Consider the following 16,265-nt stretch of genomic DNA (forward strand, 5'->3'; position numbering starts at 1 on the left):
TACATATAAGGCCACGGAACCTCCTCATCTTTGAGTAAAAGGCAGAGGAATAGGTACATCATCTCGCACAACCATAATGGCCGTACTTAGGTTGTTACACTTTTGTTCTCCATGGTTCGGTTCAGGGGCTAGCGGGAAGCGGCCACGCACACGGACCCTAGCCCTCGGGGGCGGCGCGTAGCTAGAGTACTCGAAGCGAACGATCAAAACAAAATGCACAAGGACGAGAAGTGGAAGAAACACACTTTGTTGATTGAAGGAAAAGACTTCACGACTACCTAGGTACCTAAGGGACGGAGGAATGTATCGACTTACCTAAGTACATGACCGAAACCAGGGCATCCACACGCGGACCGAAAGCTCAAACGACAATCTCTTTCAACACTGCCCAGCTGGGGAAGTCTTCGGGCAGAACCTCTTGTGCTGCCTGACTCTGAGACAGCCCAAGAAGCTTCGTCCTCTTTGGCCTTCCTTCTCTGGACTATCAGCGAGTTCAAGTGAACGGAGTGAACGTGGACACGAGGCACACAAGAGTGAGTACCTATAGGTAATGAACTTGTTGATTTGAGGAAGAAAGATGAAACGAGAAGAGGATGGGTGACCCTCGATATATACAAGACTGATCTATGTGTGGATCGACCAAATGCCTACAAACAACGATCTTGCTCCTCTTCCTCCGCCCTCTTCCTCCGCCGGCCTCCATGGGGATAAAAAGGGAGAAACGGGTAAACTTGGAAGCCTGGTTGAGGAATTCTGTGCGGGTGATCTTGCCGTCCTGGCTCTTGTCACAGGCCTTGCGGATGATGACCTCAACCAGGCTGCCCTGGCTAGCCTGTCAAAGACGTGAGTCTTTCATTGATGAGTAGGTAATACAATATCGCCGCCGAGAGAGAAGTCAACAAGGTCCATTTCCTCAATCATGTTCTGGAAGGCTCTGACATTCGCAGTCCCATCAAATGGGATGCTATCCGGTCCCTTGTTGAGTTCGTAAAGACGACGGAAGTCGTCATACTTGGCTGTGCCGAGGCGCTCAACGTCGAACAGGCGGAAGGCGATTTCATACTCGGCATCGGGCTTCTCGAGCAGGTTCTCTGTGAGTACACAAGTGTTCCCACGGGACGTCGGTACGCGGCCAGGGGATGATCTCAGACCATAGCTCGTCCATTTGGTAGTGACGACCGGCGGACAGCACTCGGCGTCGGGCTTCTCGAGCAGGTTCTCGAAGTATGTCCAGTCGGAAAGGGTCACCTTTCCCTTGTTGGCTCGGTCGGCGACGCTGAACAGAATGCTATACTGTTCGCGCTTGATTTTGTGCTACATTCGGAGAAGTCGGGCGTGGGTCAGTCAACGTGTCGCAAGGTGAGAGCAAAGTCAGAATCTCTTGAGGTGTGACTCACGTAATCATCATGAGGGGGAGCGTGGCTCCCCCTCATGAGCCACGGCGTCGATGAACTGGTCTGCGCTGGTGGTGATCAGATCTTGGTGCTTGGGGAATGGCCATCTCCTTCGAAATGAAGTTAGCAATGTCCGAGACCTCGTGGACTTGAATTTCAGTGGGGACTGCGACTTACCTTGTCGATCTTGAAGGAGTTCTGTCTGATTACCACTTCGATGGCCTCCGAGCGTGCTTCGGGAGCAGCTGTCAATGAATCAAGTGTTAGCCGTCTGAGCTGACGGTGACACAAACAGAGTCAAACAAACAGGTAAGTGTTTTCAGAATGAGAGTTGAGGAAAATGGAACAAATGACTTACGGAAGCCTTCCTCTCTTCTTTCTCTCACGCCCCAGGCCGAGGCCGGTGTTCTGATGTGGATGGCGCCCTTGCGGGCCCCGGCCTGGAGTCGGGCTCTTGAGAACGTCGCAGGGAGTCGCAGTGGTGGAGTAAAGTATCCTATCACGGTCCGCTCGAACAGCTGATCGTTTGTTTCCGTTGATGTCCGGCGAAACTGATTATCCGGAATGATGAGAATAAAGAGGCGAGAAAAGAACCCGAACAAGAAACCGCGGGAGTCAGAGCTCAACCGCCAAAGTTCTAAGAAAGGGGGTATACGATATGGTGGAATGGCCTTGTTGGGACAAGTCGGGTTCTGGAGGTTTCCCTTGGCGGCAGCACGACCCAAGATAAGCAGGCCACTGCTGGTCGAAACACTTCCCTTGCTTCCTCTCTGGGAGTGGTATCGAAAGCGGTGGTGTCAAAGACAGAAAACAGTGATGGCGCAACAAAAGGCAGCTCCGACATGAAGATGTTGAAGCAAGGCAAAGCAGCCTGAAAGGGATTGTGTGTTGGACTGGTAGTATGGAAAAGTGGTAGAAGTGGTGGGAGAGTGATGGCTGGGGTGAAGTTTCGTTCAAATATGCCCCTCGTCTTCTCAGCTAGAGGTACTAGCACACAGCGAGGGCAAGAAGCAACCTGGAAGTCTTTCGAAGGTACCAAGCCATACAAGTGGAGGTACGAAGGTACATCGAGTACACAATACAGAGTCATTTCCCCGCAACGGGTTGCAAAATTTCACTGGCAAGAGCACTTTGCTTGGCAAATCAAGGAAGGATGCTCAACGGTCCCGAGATAGGCCATGTCGGCTCCCGTATGACCTTGGGCATTTGCAACTTCCCTCATCCCCCCCCCCCCTGCGGCTCTGGGAAGAACCTCTACGGTTTGGTTTGTCTTTTTGAGTCAGCCATGGGGGTGCCTGTAGTGTAAGGAACTCTCAAGTGGATATCGAGGCTGCAGGTACCCTGCTGATATGGGATTCAGATTGTTCGAGGCCTACTTCGTCTGATCTTGGTATTCATTGTATTCTCTAGAATAGGTAGAAGAGCTCTACAAGGCTGCCATCACAAACTCCAATCTCTTGAGCTCAAATCACGGATAGAAACCCAGTTGAAAGTGAAACCAAACTCCACTCCGCCTCTCCAACATTCGGAAACTCTGTTGTCTTCATCATTTCGCAAGAGATCGAAAATGACAGCACTTTCCTCCCACCTCTCCAACTTCCTGCCGCAAGTTTCCTCGGCCCTTCTCTTCATCACCACCAAGAACGCCACCGCAGAAGAAGAAGGCACAAGCCATCACGGCCACTTCCAAGCCCTTCCAGAACCCACAAGCAGTAAGCCACCTCGTAGTCCTTGTCAGAAAGCACCCGTATTGCTCCTTCCATACGTCTTTGTGTCTCTGTTGTGAAGGTATCCCTGCTGACCTTTAATCTCCGCTCAGTTCCACCTCACCACAAAGTCCTGTTCACGGTAGGCAGTTGCTCCCCCCACCCATCGATCCCCAGATCTGCTGCAAGCCCACAGGATCCCGATCGAGCACCAGGGGAAGTCATGCTCTTGAACACCAGCTGACCCGATTAACCAGATCACACCATGCGCCGAGTCGGTTGTCTCCGACTGTTCGTCGTTGCCCTCTTGTTGGCCTGGTGGGCCACTCAGCACTTTCGTGAGTGGCAGGGGCGTTTGGCCCTCGTTGCGACCCTGGACCACCAAGAGAAGGAGGTGGCAAACATCGCCGGGACGGGGACCGGGGCGAGAATCCACAGCGGGGAAACCCTCTACCTCTGAGTCCACCCGGCACACGCACAAGGACAAGATGGAGGAGGGGGAGGACGGAAGCCGAGGCACAATCGACAGGGGGGAGAATTTGGGGACAGAAAAGGCTCGCTGACATCCAGTCGGCCAAGAAATACCATCATTCGTGCCCGTGCCATCTGAATTCCCTCGTAATTCTGCCATGATATCCAGTCTTGTACGCTGAGGTAAAAGGTTCCTTGAATAACTTGCACTAAGAGGATGCCAAACAAAAAGTGCCTTTACGAGAATTTCTAATGATACTTCCTCCCGGCGACGGGTCCTCCCGCGCTGGCGGAGACTCAGACCATCTGGTTCACCACCCCCAGGTAGAAATCGCGAAAGCAAAGACAGAGCAGAACGCCATTTGAGGAAGCAGAGTGTACATAATTACCAATGCGTACACTACCCATCCCAATCGCGATGCATGGTTGCTCCATTTCATCAGTTGTCTGGCAAAGATTGCGGGGTCTTGCAAGCTTCCTTTGAGCCCAGATTGCCTCATGCTTCCATGCGTCACTTCACATCCCATCATTCATCCCATGAAACAACTCAGGCCTGCCAACCAAGCAAGACAACCAAAAGGGATAGTGTAACTACAACAGAGCCTTGGCTGCTTCCTAATACCCCCCACGATCACGTTGATGGTCCGGTCAAGACCTTCACCGAACCGCCCTTGACATTTTCGGAGCCCCGGGCATCTCTTGTGTTCCCTTCCCAACGACTGGTAGTGCCTGGCTCAACCGTAACATCAAAGGCAACGACAGTGAAGTCCGCTTCTGTTGGCCAACTTGCAGTTCGGACTCTGATACTTGACCGCGGTGCCTACCCCTGCTCAACTGGCAACAGGACCCGGAGGAACTGGAGGATATCACATGCTCTGTTGATCCAAAGGGGCAACGCAGCACGGCAAGGTCCAACTTGCAAGTGAGCCGAACCTGTTCAAGACCAAGGGTGGCGCCCTCTCTGCCTTCAGATTCTTTGCTAGCTTCAGTTCCGACAGCGTCCTACTTTCTCGAATTCGAGGCTCTGGCTTTCCATCCCCGGCGCCAAGCAGCTTCCAACAGCCATATCATGTCCAGTTCAAGGCCGCCCGTTGTTGCCTAGAGACCTTTCAACTGGTTGCTGTCCCTTCTTCGAACAATATCATGTTGATGGAATTGCCAGGCTCGGACGGTAAATCAGGACCAAAGACGTTGCTGCGAGATGAAAACATGTGCAGCGTTGGACAAGCACGCCGGAGGCACTGTCGCATATGCGTGCAACATAGTTAAGAGCGCCTCCGAGTGGCATTCTCTCAGTGGTCCCGGAATTTCTATAAGACAGCCCATGCCCCCATGCTTCTCTCGTCTGTTTCTTCTCCATTCTCTCATCATCCCATCTTCTAGTCTTTCAAACAATTCCAAATGCAAACAATGGAAACCATTCAACCATCTTCAAACATCCCCACTTCCTCAAACGCAAAATGATCCACTTTTCTTTCACTTTTGATTCACTCCGCCTCAGAAGTACCTCGCGCGCCATCCAACGCCCGACATACATCCGAGCTCGTCTCGCCTCTTGGCAGCCGCCTCAGAAAGTATGCTCTTTTCCATTCTTGTCTCCATTCTTCCTAGATCTTTGACGCAGTACTGACATTGCATCTTTCAACAGTCCACCATCATTACCTCTTCTGTCGCATTCTTCCTATCATTCCTCCATCAATTATCGTCTCTTTTTGGTCCAGCAGCTTGTTATCGCCTGCTTCAACCTACGGCATCTTTACGCCCTCTCCTTTTTGGCTCATGTCTCACCACCTGACATAAGGTATGCCGTCCGATTGGTTCCTCCTCCGGTGGTCAAAGCCCTGTGGCATCTTCTAATACTGGGCTCTGCCGCATCACGCAGTCCTCCGTCATGGCCTACTTCCAGGAGCCTTCTTTCTAGGCAGCTACTCTGCTGGTCATCACCGCACAGCTTGTGATAGCCCAGGGCCGGTATACACTTGCTTGGTGATGATCGCATGGTCAGTTTCCCCCAGATGCAAATCTTCCGTCCTTTCCTCTCCTCTGTTTGTCGTCAAGGCCCGCATTCTGACCACCACCGCAACACAGAACCGCAGATTCTCGTCCATGGGCGAAACCTACAGCTGTTCCCGTTACAGTCCCGCCCCTGTTAACCGGGGGCGCGGCACCTCCTTCGACACCACCTACAGAAGTCATGTGCCTAGCACCGTCTTCGCACACACTTCAACCTTTGGCCGAGAGTCAGCATGACAAACAACCACCTTGATCGGTCCTTGAGCGCCTCGCAGTCATGTCCATGCCACCTGCATTCAACATCAATACCTACCTCTATCATCAATACCTAACAACATCAACAACATCATCGATAACACCATCCGTGCCACCGAAGTGGCTTTCACTTCGCCCCAGCTGGCGCCGGCGCCAAAGGGTGGCCAAATTTGCGTAGGGCCTTCTGGGACACTCTTCGGGATGCATGGCAGCAGGACCACCTGAAAAGACAAACGCGACTAGGGCGCCGGCGCCGGCACGCACTTCACCATTCAGCTGGCGCCGGCGAAGACAATTTCAACGACGCCAATGGCGCCGGCGCCAGCAGGACAACATCAACAAGCAATCACAACTAGGGCGCCGGCGCCGGCACACACTTCAACCTCTGGCCGAGGGTCAGCGTGACAAATAACAATCTCAATCGGTCCTTGACAACTTGGGCTAGACCATGCACTCTCAATGTCTCCCATTGCTCTCAATGCTTCCATTGCTCACGAGCCACCTGGCTTCAACATCGATATCATCGATAACACCATCCGTGCCACCGAAGTGGCTTTCACTTCGCTCCAACTGGCGCCGGTGCCAGCAAGACCATCCTCAGGAGACAAACACAACAGGGGCGCCGGCGCCGGCACACACTTCACCAACATGTTCAAGAGGAACACATGCACAATCTGTTACACTCCAACGAGGTACCGCCGGAATACAAACGACCAACTTCACCAGAGACCACGGGATCTGACAGCGAGGGTGCCAACGTCACCAACCACTTGACAAGTCCAAAGCCGCCAGCCCTGCCCCCGACTTGTCCCGACAAGGCCATTCCGTCATAGTGTACCATATACTCCCTTTCTCAGAACTTTGGCGGTTGAGCTCTGACTCCCGCGGTTTCTTGTTTCTGGATCTCTTTTATCTCATCGTTACCTACCTACATCTTCATCATCTATCATTTTGCTGGTACCTCACGAACCCAGCACCCAGAGGCAACCCCAGCAACACGGTCAACACCACAACCTTCCAGATGGCCAGTGTGGGTGGTACGATGCAACAGTAATGATATCAATGATAATAACCATCGGACCCGGGGAAGAGGCGAATCTGGAGGAAAACAAGTGAGATTTGAGGAGGCAGAGCAAGAGGGAACAAAGGGGCGAGGGTGGGAGGAGTAGGGGGAGGGGGAGTAGAACCTTTACCTTGCGACGGATTATGCTCCCACGCAACATTTGATGAATGGAAGCCTTGCGGTCAGGAGTTGAATATGGGGCTCCTCAACACGATCTCGACCTACCTCCTGGCAATCTTCTGGCTTCCGAGACCCGATTATTGTGGGTAACAAGAGTGATCTGAAACCGAACAACTCCAGTTTGGAGGACGAGCAGGGAGACGTGAAAGACCAGTACCATTCTCGTCTCCTTAAATGCGGTGCTCTAACAGTACTACCGCCTATCAGTCCGAATTCGATAAAGTCAAAACTGAGAACGGAGGGAAACGCCAGACGCGGACCAAGTTGAAGCAGAAGAAGAATAACGTGGAGAAAGAGCTGGTAAGGCTGGAGAGGAAGCTCTTTTCCGTAATTGCTCGGCTAATCTGCAGAGTGGCTTAAAGAGTCCTGCCGTTAAAGGATGAGCATGTGGACTTCCCTTGTCATGATGGCCTACATCTACATTGACGCTGCGATTAGTGATCGAGCCTTGGGCAAGATGCTGGACACCTTGCAGACTAAGACTTTCCATTGTTATTCCATTATTATATAGTACTTTGTTGTTTCAGTTGAAGTATGTAACTGTCTTGGACTAGAGGGCAAAAGAAGTGTAGATGTGTGTGCTATGGAGAGGAAGTTAGAATTAAGAAGGAAAAGAAGTGTGGAGGGCTAAAATATAGGAAAGGTGTGAGGGTATGGATTTATACGATAAGATAAGGGAGGTGGGGATATGAACCCACCCGACAACAAACTGTTGTCTTCGCGTTCGATTTGCTGGTGGATTCCTGTATCTAGATCGAGGGGCCCAGCCTCCTGGCTCAGTGCTCTTTTTCTTCTTCTTCTTTTCTTCTTCTTCTTCTTCTTCTTCTTCTATAGGTAGTCAATCAAGTTCAAAACACTTCCGTGCCCCTCCCCATCGCTCAAAGTGTTTATTGTGACATGTCGCTGCTGCGCTATTGAGGACGACCGTGCCAACGAGCCTTGTCTTTCCCTGTGCCCTGGTAGTGTTTCTGATTCTCCGCCGACCCGACCGAGAGGCATCGAACATCTTCATCCTATGACCGCCGTTTGCGAGACCAGTTCTTTCCGTCTCAACAAGTTCATCTCTTTCTTGTGACTGAGAAAGAGGTTTTGCCCCCATTGCATAGCGGTTTCGATCCCTTCTGGCATCTTCCATCCATGTCCACTTCCAGCGAGCCCGCCCAAAGTTCAGTGAGAATGACACTCGACGATACCTCCCCAAAGCAAAGGAGTCTGCCTGGAAAACTGTGCAACATGCTTCTCCCCGTCAATTTCTGGCCCGGTATCAATTTTTTGGCTCCTTGGTAGTGGAACCTTGTCGGCGTCGCTCCCGTCACTCCACGCCAAGGCGAGAGGACACTCAGTGATATCACCACCAGACATAATCCCGCAAACGAACAAAGACATAACGGTTGATCTTTTATTATTTTGCTATGTTTTTGCCACCTTGCAAGTTTGGTGCATTGCAACGGACTTTGATCCATGCCGAGTGTCTGCCATGGGTCCATGGTTGGGTTGCGGCATGATCATGGGCAGCCAGCAAGATTGACATCACAACGAACAATAACGATGAACAGCAACAAGGCACAGCACAATGCAAGGCATTCATCGCTGTTTTGAAAGTAAGTCTTCATTGCTAAAGAGGAACTAGCTACGCTAACTATACCTCTACAGGTATCTACCTGTCGAAGTGAACAGAGGCAGCCGAAGATGCATCCCCCCAGCTATCAACCGCGGATGGTAAACTTCCACTTGACGAAGTACCGCCGCAGCCGCCGCAACAGGCGGGTGCAAATGGCCCGGCAGAGAGGATTCTGTGCGCTGGGCTTCTGGTCGGGGTATCGCGATACGGTGCTGTTGTTCTTCTGGATGAGCGCCCCGGAGCAGGCGTGGTTGAAGTACGTCCACGTGCGTGCCACATCCTCGTACATCGGTGTGCTCAGGTCGCCATTCTTCCCCCAGGACGGAGCGGCGTACCTGAGCCACCTGGCGAGCGTCAAGGCGCGCGAGCTGGAGAAGATGCGGGCCAAGCTGGAGGCCAAATTGTTGTTGTCGAACGCCGATGATGCCAAGAGGAGGTGGGAGAGGGTCGTCTTGGTCGCAAGGCAGGCGTCATGGTGTACCGCATATCGCAAGGGGATGCCGACGGTAAAAGTCAGGAACCAACACAAGACCAACATCGGGTTTCGGCTGAGCCATCCTCGGAATCCTTGTGGCAATTCTGTATGGCCAAGTACTTTTCGTAACTCTTGGGAGTTCGTTGTGTTCGGCTGAGCCATCCTCGGAATCATATCCTCGGCGGCAAAGTCGAAGTCGAAGTCGAAGAAGTCTTCCGGGAGTTCGTCTCGCTGGGCTCTGTTGCCTGTTGTTGGGGTCTCTGGGGGTCTTTCATCGTGCTGGGTTCGCGTCAGAGGCTCAGAGCGAGAACCATTTCGCTTGGACGTATTCTAAACGTCTCCACGGTTTCATGATGACGGGATCGTTGAATCTCGCGCCGCCTCTCATGTTGGTGGTGGCTTCCTCCATCTTCGATATGGACGTTGACTTCAGGTTCGGCACCAGGGCACCGGTGGGTAGCCGGAGGGAGCGGCGGCCCGGGCTCGTGTCAGAGCGAGAACCACTGCGCTTGTACAACGGAAACGCAATCACGGAGATCACCCACTGGAGAGGCTTCACAGCCCTTTCTAGGTAGAGGGTCAGCACAACCACGCCAGTGCAATTTGATGGTGTTGTAGAATGGAACAATGCTGGAATTGGAGAACCAGGACATACATGCGATTCTTGGTGCTGGCCCGAGGCTCCGCCGATCACCACTGACAACCTTGGAGCCGGTCTCTCCTTCCCCTTTCCTATCACATCTGCTTCCACCACGCTACTACATCTTTCGCGGCGGCCTTCTCCTCAGCAGCCTCCTCCTTCTCCTTCTTTTCCTTCTTCTGCTTCTTCTTGTCACCGACCTCCTCGGTCTTCTCCTCAGCCTTCCCAGTCTTCTCGGCCTTGTCAGGCTTCTCAGCAGCAGCAGCAACAGCAACAGCAGCAGCGGCAGCACCGGTGATCTCGGCGGGGACATCGGCGGTGGTGACAGGCTCAGTGGTGGCGGCGGCGGCGGTGATGCAATTGGTTCCGTTGCCCGCCGCATCGCCAGCGACACCACCGCCGATGTTGACACGCACGGGCGTGCCAGTCAGGCGCAGGCTCTTGTCCATCTTCACCCAAAGGCAAAGCCAGTAGACGAGCAGGAGCAGGAGAAGAGCCGGGATGATGTGTGAAAGGCGGCGCGACATGCAATGGTTGAGCATTGGGCGGCCGAGACAGTGCTAGGAGCACGACCAGCGTGCTGGGTCTTCTGGTGTGTTAGACATGGAGCGAACAAAAAAAACTGGAGGAGTAGATGGAGAGACTGGAGGAGTGGCGCAAAAAAAAGGACTGATGGACAGGAGAAAGACGACTGACCAGAAAATTCTGAAAATCCTGGGCGGCGCCGGGGTGCCTGGGGCGCGGCGCGATGAAGTCCCCTTACGACCGGCGAGAGAGCCGGTCTCTGCTGTTTTCTGTCAGAACGTGGACTTGAATCACACTCGGGCTTGACAAGCAGCGACGAGAAGCGACAGGGAGAAAAGCAGTGTCGCTCGATGACAACAAACTCACCTGAAATTCTGAAAATCCTGGTGGAGCGCTCTGCTGCAGAACAGGGACAACGGACTTGAACTATCGGCTTCAGTCAGATCGATGTCACATTTGGGCTAACGCTTCAACCAAGCTGGGCGGGCAGGTAGAGGACGGCGCCGTCGACGACGACAAGAGACTGGAACTAACCTTAGACGGCTTGGGAGCCGTGGGAGCTGACGGAAGCACTCTGCACCTTTTGTTGGTGCAAGCAGGACTGAAAGGAGGAGAGAAGTGTCAGTACGGCCTCAGAAGGATATGAGTACGAGGGGCACGGTCTGGAGGTGAGAGAAGGCGATGAGAGAAGACATACCCTTGATGCGGTCCCAAATCTCGTCTGGTTGCAATCGATGTGATGGTTAGAGGAGCACGAATCCTTGTTGGAGGTGGAAAGAGAGTGTGTCTGCTGTTGCAGTTGACGGAGGTGGTGAGAGAAGTTGTTGGAAGAGGAACGTGTGAAGAAGAGTGAGGGTCAGAGGTAGGAGAGGCAGAAGAGTGAGGGGAAGGAAAAAATCAGTCGAAGGAGGGAAGATTTGTGGGCTCTCCCGGTCCCGAAAAAGACACCTTGGGCAAGTACCTTTGCTATCTTGGATATGGCGCCACTTGTGACCGACTGGGAGCGCACATAGGCGTGGCTGGAGGCTCTGCTCCTTCCCTCTTTAACTCTCGGTTGACTCCCTAACGTTGAGTGACCGGCTCATGTGGACGAGCGACTTGCCCCCGGCAAGGATCCGTCCTCTTGTGCCGTCTGGTGACTCTTGTCTAGCCCCGTGTAATCTCAAATACGCTGTGGTTTGTTGCCTGTCGCGAGGAAGGAGGTGTGCTTCCCTCTCTAACTTGCGGTTCCTTCCTTACATCCAAGGCTGAGTGACTGGCTCATGTGGACGGGTAACTCTCTCAGGACAGGGGTACGTCCTCTTCTGTCGCCTCTTCTGACCCCGCGTAATTTCAGATACGCTGTGGCTGGTTCTCTTTTGCGAGGAAGGAAGTGTCCTTCGAAGAGGGGTGACGCAGCTGATCCAGGAGTCTAGACGGCGGGGTATTGCTCGTCGGTTCAACGTCTTTGCCGTGATTCTGTTGCTGGACAAGATGGTTCTCTTGGGATGTGGTCAATCCACACATTTACATCTTGTCCTGCTTGTTCTCTTCTTCTTCAATCAACAAGTTCACCACCATTCTTTTGTGCCTTGTGTCTACATTCACTCCGTTCACTTCGACACATGCATCCTTTCTTCCCCAGACATACAGCCTCTTTGAAGAGAACGTCCACTCCGCCACAAACGCACATCTGCCCTTATCTTTTGTTCCCACCAAAGCCACACCTCTACACTCCCTTCTGCATCCTTCCGTGCGGGAACCATGCAAGATCCAGGTACTGGCTCCGTGGGCGTCTCGAGATCCCCCAGCCTTTCAAGTACTCGATCGATGAGAAGCGCCGCATTCTCGACCGCCTCATCTGGTCTTCCAGCTTCGAGTCCTTCCTCGCCACCAAGTACCTCAACGACAAACATCACAACACTATTCCTCCAGATCCACCATGTCCTCCACCAACTCTTCCAACATTCCTAGTAGCCTGTCCAACGTCAGGCACCTCAAAACCAGAGGCCGCCTAGCCAACCTCAAACTTTTCAAGTTCCGACCGACAACCGACCCAGTTCTTGTCCTACCCACAGCTCACTCGAGCACACGATCACAATCGACGTCCTTGAAGGATATCGGGCCGCAAAGATGTCTGACAACAAGTATGTCCATGACCATGTCCCTAAGGTACCTCTACCCTGTTACCAGCAGCCGGCCATACCTCCGCTACCTCCGCAGTTGGATTCAAATCTCTGCACCAAGAGACTGCGACTGTCGTTAAGGATCGCATAAATGACACATGGCTGAGATCGTGATGCACGCCAAAGAAGTCGAGCACTAAAAGGGCTCAACCGAACAGGCATGCAGCCAAAGGGCAGGAAGGAGGCCGTGAACGTCATCATGGGCAAGGATGACCGTCTCCTTGTCGTTGTTGAGGTACCCACAACGTTATCCCTTTGGTGACGAGAGCGCTTGTGAAGGAACCAGACCCCCTACTTCCTTCGAGAAGACTCAGCCGTCTGAAGCACAGGAGACACCGAAGACAGGATTCCGAGGATGGCTTAGCCGAAACCCGATGTTGGTCTTGTGTTGGTTCCTGACTTTTACCGTGGGCATTGCCTCGTGCTGCCCAAGTACCTCAACTGAGTTCCACTTTCCCTACCTAGCGACGACTCCATCGCCAAGATGCAAAGGGCATTGGACAAGAAGTCGGTAGAGCCCGAGGTGAGTTGAAGCTGCGCTTAGGCTGAGAAGTGTCTGACATGCGCTAACTATCCCGATACTCAAACAGGAAACACCACACCAGCAGTCGGAGTCGGCCAAGGAGCCCGAAGTCAGGTTGACGATTGAGGAAGTGGAGGAGGAAGATGGTGCCATGCTGAACAAGTATAAGGTCACCGTTGTGATGAAGAAGCCTCATGCGTGATGTGGGCCGTAGGAGCTAGCAAAGGACAGATAGAGGGCATAATACAAACGTTGAGAGAACATCGCAAGCATCCACTACCTCAATGTTACGCAAAATGCATTACGAAATGGTACACGCAGAGAGATTTTGTCGAGATGCCTTGAAATGATCAAGTTGACCGCACCTCTAAGCATCCATGTCCATCAGTGACAAAGCAAGAAGTGGCTATGTGACATGCGCTAACTATCGCGAAACCGGAGCAGAGAACATTCCCCAGCGGTCAGTGTCGCCCGTCAAGAAGCCCCAAATCAAAATTGACGAAGGCGGGAGAGGAAGAGAAGAGAAGAAAGGAGGGAGAGAGCACCGCGAGGCAGGACAAGCAGATCAAGCACAATTATCCCTCTTAAGCTCCAGTCCGGTGAAGAAGCCCCAGGCATGATATGGGCCGGGTCGGGGTTACATGCCAGAAGCCCAGAGCACGACAAGAAGACCGAGCGCTGTCGGCAGCACAAGGCCTTCAATCAAATTCTGAAAGGAAGATGAAGAGGAGGATTAAACGCAAAGGAGGACGCGAGAAAGCAAAGCAAACAAGGAAACCTGGTTGCCACAAGCGACAGCTGATCCCACCGCAAGCTACGAACAACCTGGATTGCACAAACCGAGAGCGAGTGAAGTGGATGTCGGGAAGAGATGGGCAAAAGGATATCTGCTCTACAAGGACGACTAAGACGAAGAAAATGTTCACTCACAAAGTGTTCGAGTTCCTTTGGCTGTTTCTGGTTGCTGGTAAACCTCAGGAAGTTGTTGCTGGGTTGCGGATGAATAAAAGTCAAAGAGGTATGTACCATATCTATCTTAAGGCAGGTAGAGGTAGAGGTAGTTATTAGTACGTAGTTATAATGCTTAAAGATATTGGACTTACTTATAAGCAACCACGATTGTAAAGAGATGGAAAGGCAAGAGAGCATCAACATAGAGGTTGTCAACTTAATCTGGCCTCGGGATATGCTCATCTCAAGGCCCATATGTCACTACAATAGATGTCTCTAAAAAGTAACCAAATGTTATATCAGGTGGATATAAGCCATGGAGAGGAAAGTGTATAGGAAAGCTCATTGAAGTTGCATGCCATTTACGTACCAACTTGTGAACAAGCACAAGGCACATATAGATAGCATCCATGCCTTCTTTGAACACCAGCCTAGTTGACCGGTTTTGCATACCGTTCTGACCAGCTTTCCGGCCCATGAGTCCTTCGTTTTCTTGGATCGTGTGCAGGAATCCCTCCTTTCAAGGCAGCGTGAACTGTCCAAACATCAGGGGCATCGACCGTTAGCTCTGGACACCAAGGTCCCAAGGACAGAGAAGACAGATGATGAAACGGGATGAAAAGAGGACTAAAGAAGGCACTTACAGTCTAAAGGTTCATTTACGCCAAAGAAAAATGACCAGGGCTAAACTGAGATATGATATTGGTACACGAACAACCAAAGGGTTAAGGGGGTGCACGCGGAGTAAGTGCCCTAACAAAAACGGTCCATTATCGGCACTCGACCCAGCACGTTTGGCCCTTTGGTTCATCACCGGAGTGTCCATGAAGTCAACCAAAACGCGTGGAGAAAAGTTCCGGTATGCAACTTCACATCTACTACCTCTACTCTTTATAGTGTACCTCTAGAAACGGAGATAGTGTTGGTGAGGTAATTTTGAACTTCCTTGGCCCTGAGGTGGAAGCGTTAGCGACCAGCACGTAAGTGAGTTGGTCAACCCGAACAAAAGAGCACTAACAAAAACACACCGATATCGGCAATCGACCCTACATGTGCTGCCCTTTTTATCACCATTGGGGGGGTCTAAGAGGCAACCCAAACTTGTGAAGAAAAAGTTACAGATCTTAACTTTGTGTAAAAGAATTCTTTTGATGTACGATGAGTGATAATGTTCGTGATCCTGCCCTGAACTGTTCTGTCCCGGCGGTGGAAGTGTTAATGACACGATCAAGTGGGTCAAGCAGGATATGGGGAAGGGGAGCACTAACAATTAAGTCCCATTAGCAGTAACCGGCCCAACACGTTGTGCACTGTTTATCTTCGTACAACTGTCCAACAAAACAACCCAAACTGATGGAAGCAAGCGCCACACATTGGCTTTATGCTTACCAGGTTTTCTTGGAATATAAAACTTTTTAGCGCTGGTGACGTTGTTTTGAACTGTTTTGTCCCTGCCATGGAAGAGTTAGCGATCCGGATATTTTATGCTGTAGCACAACGGCCTGCTGACACTGGGAACATTCTAGACCGGCCCTGTCTACGTCAAGCGGCGCCACCAGAACGAAGACTCCCATGGTGCAGACATCGCTGTCAAGAAAAACATCGAGCCTTTGGAAGAATTGTAGCTGATTATTTCACGACATTTGGTTTCGTGGTGGTGTTGTGTTTCGGTAGGACTCGATGTGTGGTGGGTGTTGGTCATTCAGTGACCAGCGTGCACGGCCGTCATCAAGGCCAAAGGACGTTGGACGTGGACACTTGCTTTTTCCATTTGTTCGCACGAGACACCGTAGGAGTGAAATAAAGCGAAGGCTAGCCATATTGACCCCATCTAATTAAAGTGGTTAGCAGGTAGCATCGTATGTCGTCGATGAGGCTCTGCTGGTCGTTGTTGGAGGGAAGGGGGGAAGCCTGGCGGAGCACGTCCTGGGCAAGAGGCACAGCGCAGCCATGCAGCTTTGTGACTGGAGCCTCAACCCCTTTGGGGACTGTCACTCCCAACACTACTGCACAGGGGCAACAATGCTGCAAGATAAAACTCGGAATTAACCAGCAAGACTTACAATATAGACGATAGATCCATCCTTAAACCCATTGTGAACAACAGGGCAGTTTCCAGCTTCATACCTCTAGTCTCGAGACTGATGTGACGGAAAGTGATCCGCACGGCTCTCAATGTTAGTGCATCCACCTAAATCAAAGTCTACAGCAGCCTCGCAGCTTGTGTGTAGGGCTTGGCGCAAAACTGCGTTAACATGCCCTTGAAAGCCGATTTGACCCACT

At 52.0% G+C, this 16,265-nt stretch overlaps 5 protein-coding genes across 5 annotated transcripts; 2 read left to right on the forward strand and 3 right to left on the reverse strand.

The window, feature by feature from the left end:
* Window positions 1-361: 361 nt before the first annotated feature.
* On the reverse strand, window positions 362-2,238 carry B0H65DRAFT_567150 (uncharacterized protein; the record flags this gene model as incomplete). The annotated part of the gene is made up of 8 exons (XM_062830352.1): window positions 362-481; window positions 656-832; window positions 901-1,091; window positions 1,152-1,314; window positions 1,398-1,457; window positions 1,572-1,639; window positions 1,753-2,164; window positions 2,221-2,238. 8 exons carry the CDS (start codon window positions 2,236-2,238, stop codon window positions 362-364), a joined length of 1,209 nt encoding a protein of 402 aa, XP_062683840.1.
* A 1,127-nt stretch (window positions 2,239-3,365) lies between these two features.
* B0H65DRAFT_567153 (uncharacterized protein) lies at window positions 3,366-5,948 on the forward strand (the record flags this gene model as incomplete). Its single annotated transcript, XM_062830353.1, has 3 exons — window positions 3,366-3,438; window positions 4,461-4,742; window positions 5,454-5,948. The coding sequence occupies 3 exons, from the start codon at window positions 3,366-3,368 to the stop codon at window positions 5,819-5,821; spliced, it is 723 nt and encodes a 240-aa protein (XP_062683841.1). The 3' UTR covers window positions 5,822-5,948.
* A 2,840-nt stretch (window positions 5,949-8,788) lies between these two features.
* On the reverse strand, window positions 8,789-10,345 carry B0H65DRAFT_567155 (uncharacterized protein; the record flags this gene model as incomplete). Its single annotated transcript, XM_062830354.1, has 3 exons — window positions 8,789-9,446; window positions 9,523-9,741; window positions 9,918-10,345. 3 exons carry the CDS (start codon window positions 10,343-10,345, stop codon window positions 8,789-8,791), a joined length of 1,305 nt encoding a protein of 434 aa, XP_062683842.1.
* Window positions 10,346-12,264: 1,919 nt separating this feature from the next.
* Window positions 12,265-13,233, forward strand: B0H65DRAFT_567165 (uncharacterized protein; the record flags this gene model as incomplete). The annotated part of the gene is made up of 5 exons (XM_062830355.1): window positions 12,265-12,469; window positions 12,667-12,743; window positions 12,814-12,884; window positions 12,974-13,031; window positions 13,099-13,233. The coding sequence occupies 5 exons, from the start codon at window positions 12,265-12,267 to the stop codon at window positions 13,231-13,233; spliced, it is 546 nt and encodes a 181-aa protein (XP_062683843.1).
* A 1,432-nt stretch (window positions 13,234-14,665) lies between these two features.
* Window positions 14,666-15,975, reverse strand: B0H65DRAFT_455097 (uncharacterized protein). Its single transcript, XM_062826223.1, has 4 exons — window positions 15,745-15,975; window positions 15,372-15,433; window positions 15,001-15,162; window positions 14,666-14,934 (listed from the first exon to the last, which is right to left on the reverse strand). The coding sequence occupies exons 1-4, from the start codon at window positions 15,800-15,802 to the stop codon at window positions 14,887-14,889; spliced, it is 330 nt and encodes a 109-aa protein (XP_062683844.1). The 5' UTR covers window positions 15,803-15,975; the 3' UTR covers window positions 14,666-14,886.
* Window positions 15,976-16,265: the final 290 nt, after the last annotated feature.

The sequence above is a fragment of the Neurospora tetraspora genome (assembly GCF_033439725.1).
Source record: "Neurospora tetraspora strain CBS 560.94 chromosome Unknown B0H65scaffold_2, whole genome shotgun sequence".
Classification (NCBI taxonomy): Eukaryota; Fungi; Ascomycota; class Sordariomycetes; order Sordariales; family Sordariaceae; genus Neurospora; species Neurospora tetraspora.

Bases quoted from the DNA above. Each gene is read 5' to 3' on its own strand.
- B0H65DRAFT_455097 (XM_062826223.1), bottom strand. From the start codon at position 15,802: ATGGCTAGCCTTCGCTTTATTTCACTCCTACGGTGTCTCGTGCGAACA. The intron at 15,434-15,744 runs GCAAGTGTCCAC...CTTCCATGGCAG, and splicing joins CGTGCGAACAAATGGAAAAA to GGACAAAACAGTTCAAAACA. The intron at 14,935-15,000 runs GTTAGTGCTCTT...CTTCCACCTCAG, and splicing joins GCCGATATCGGTGTGTTTTT to GGCCAAGGAAGTTCAAAATT.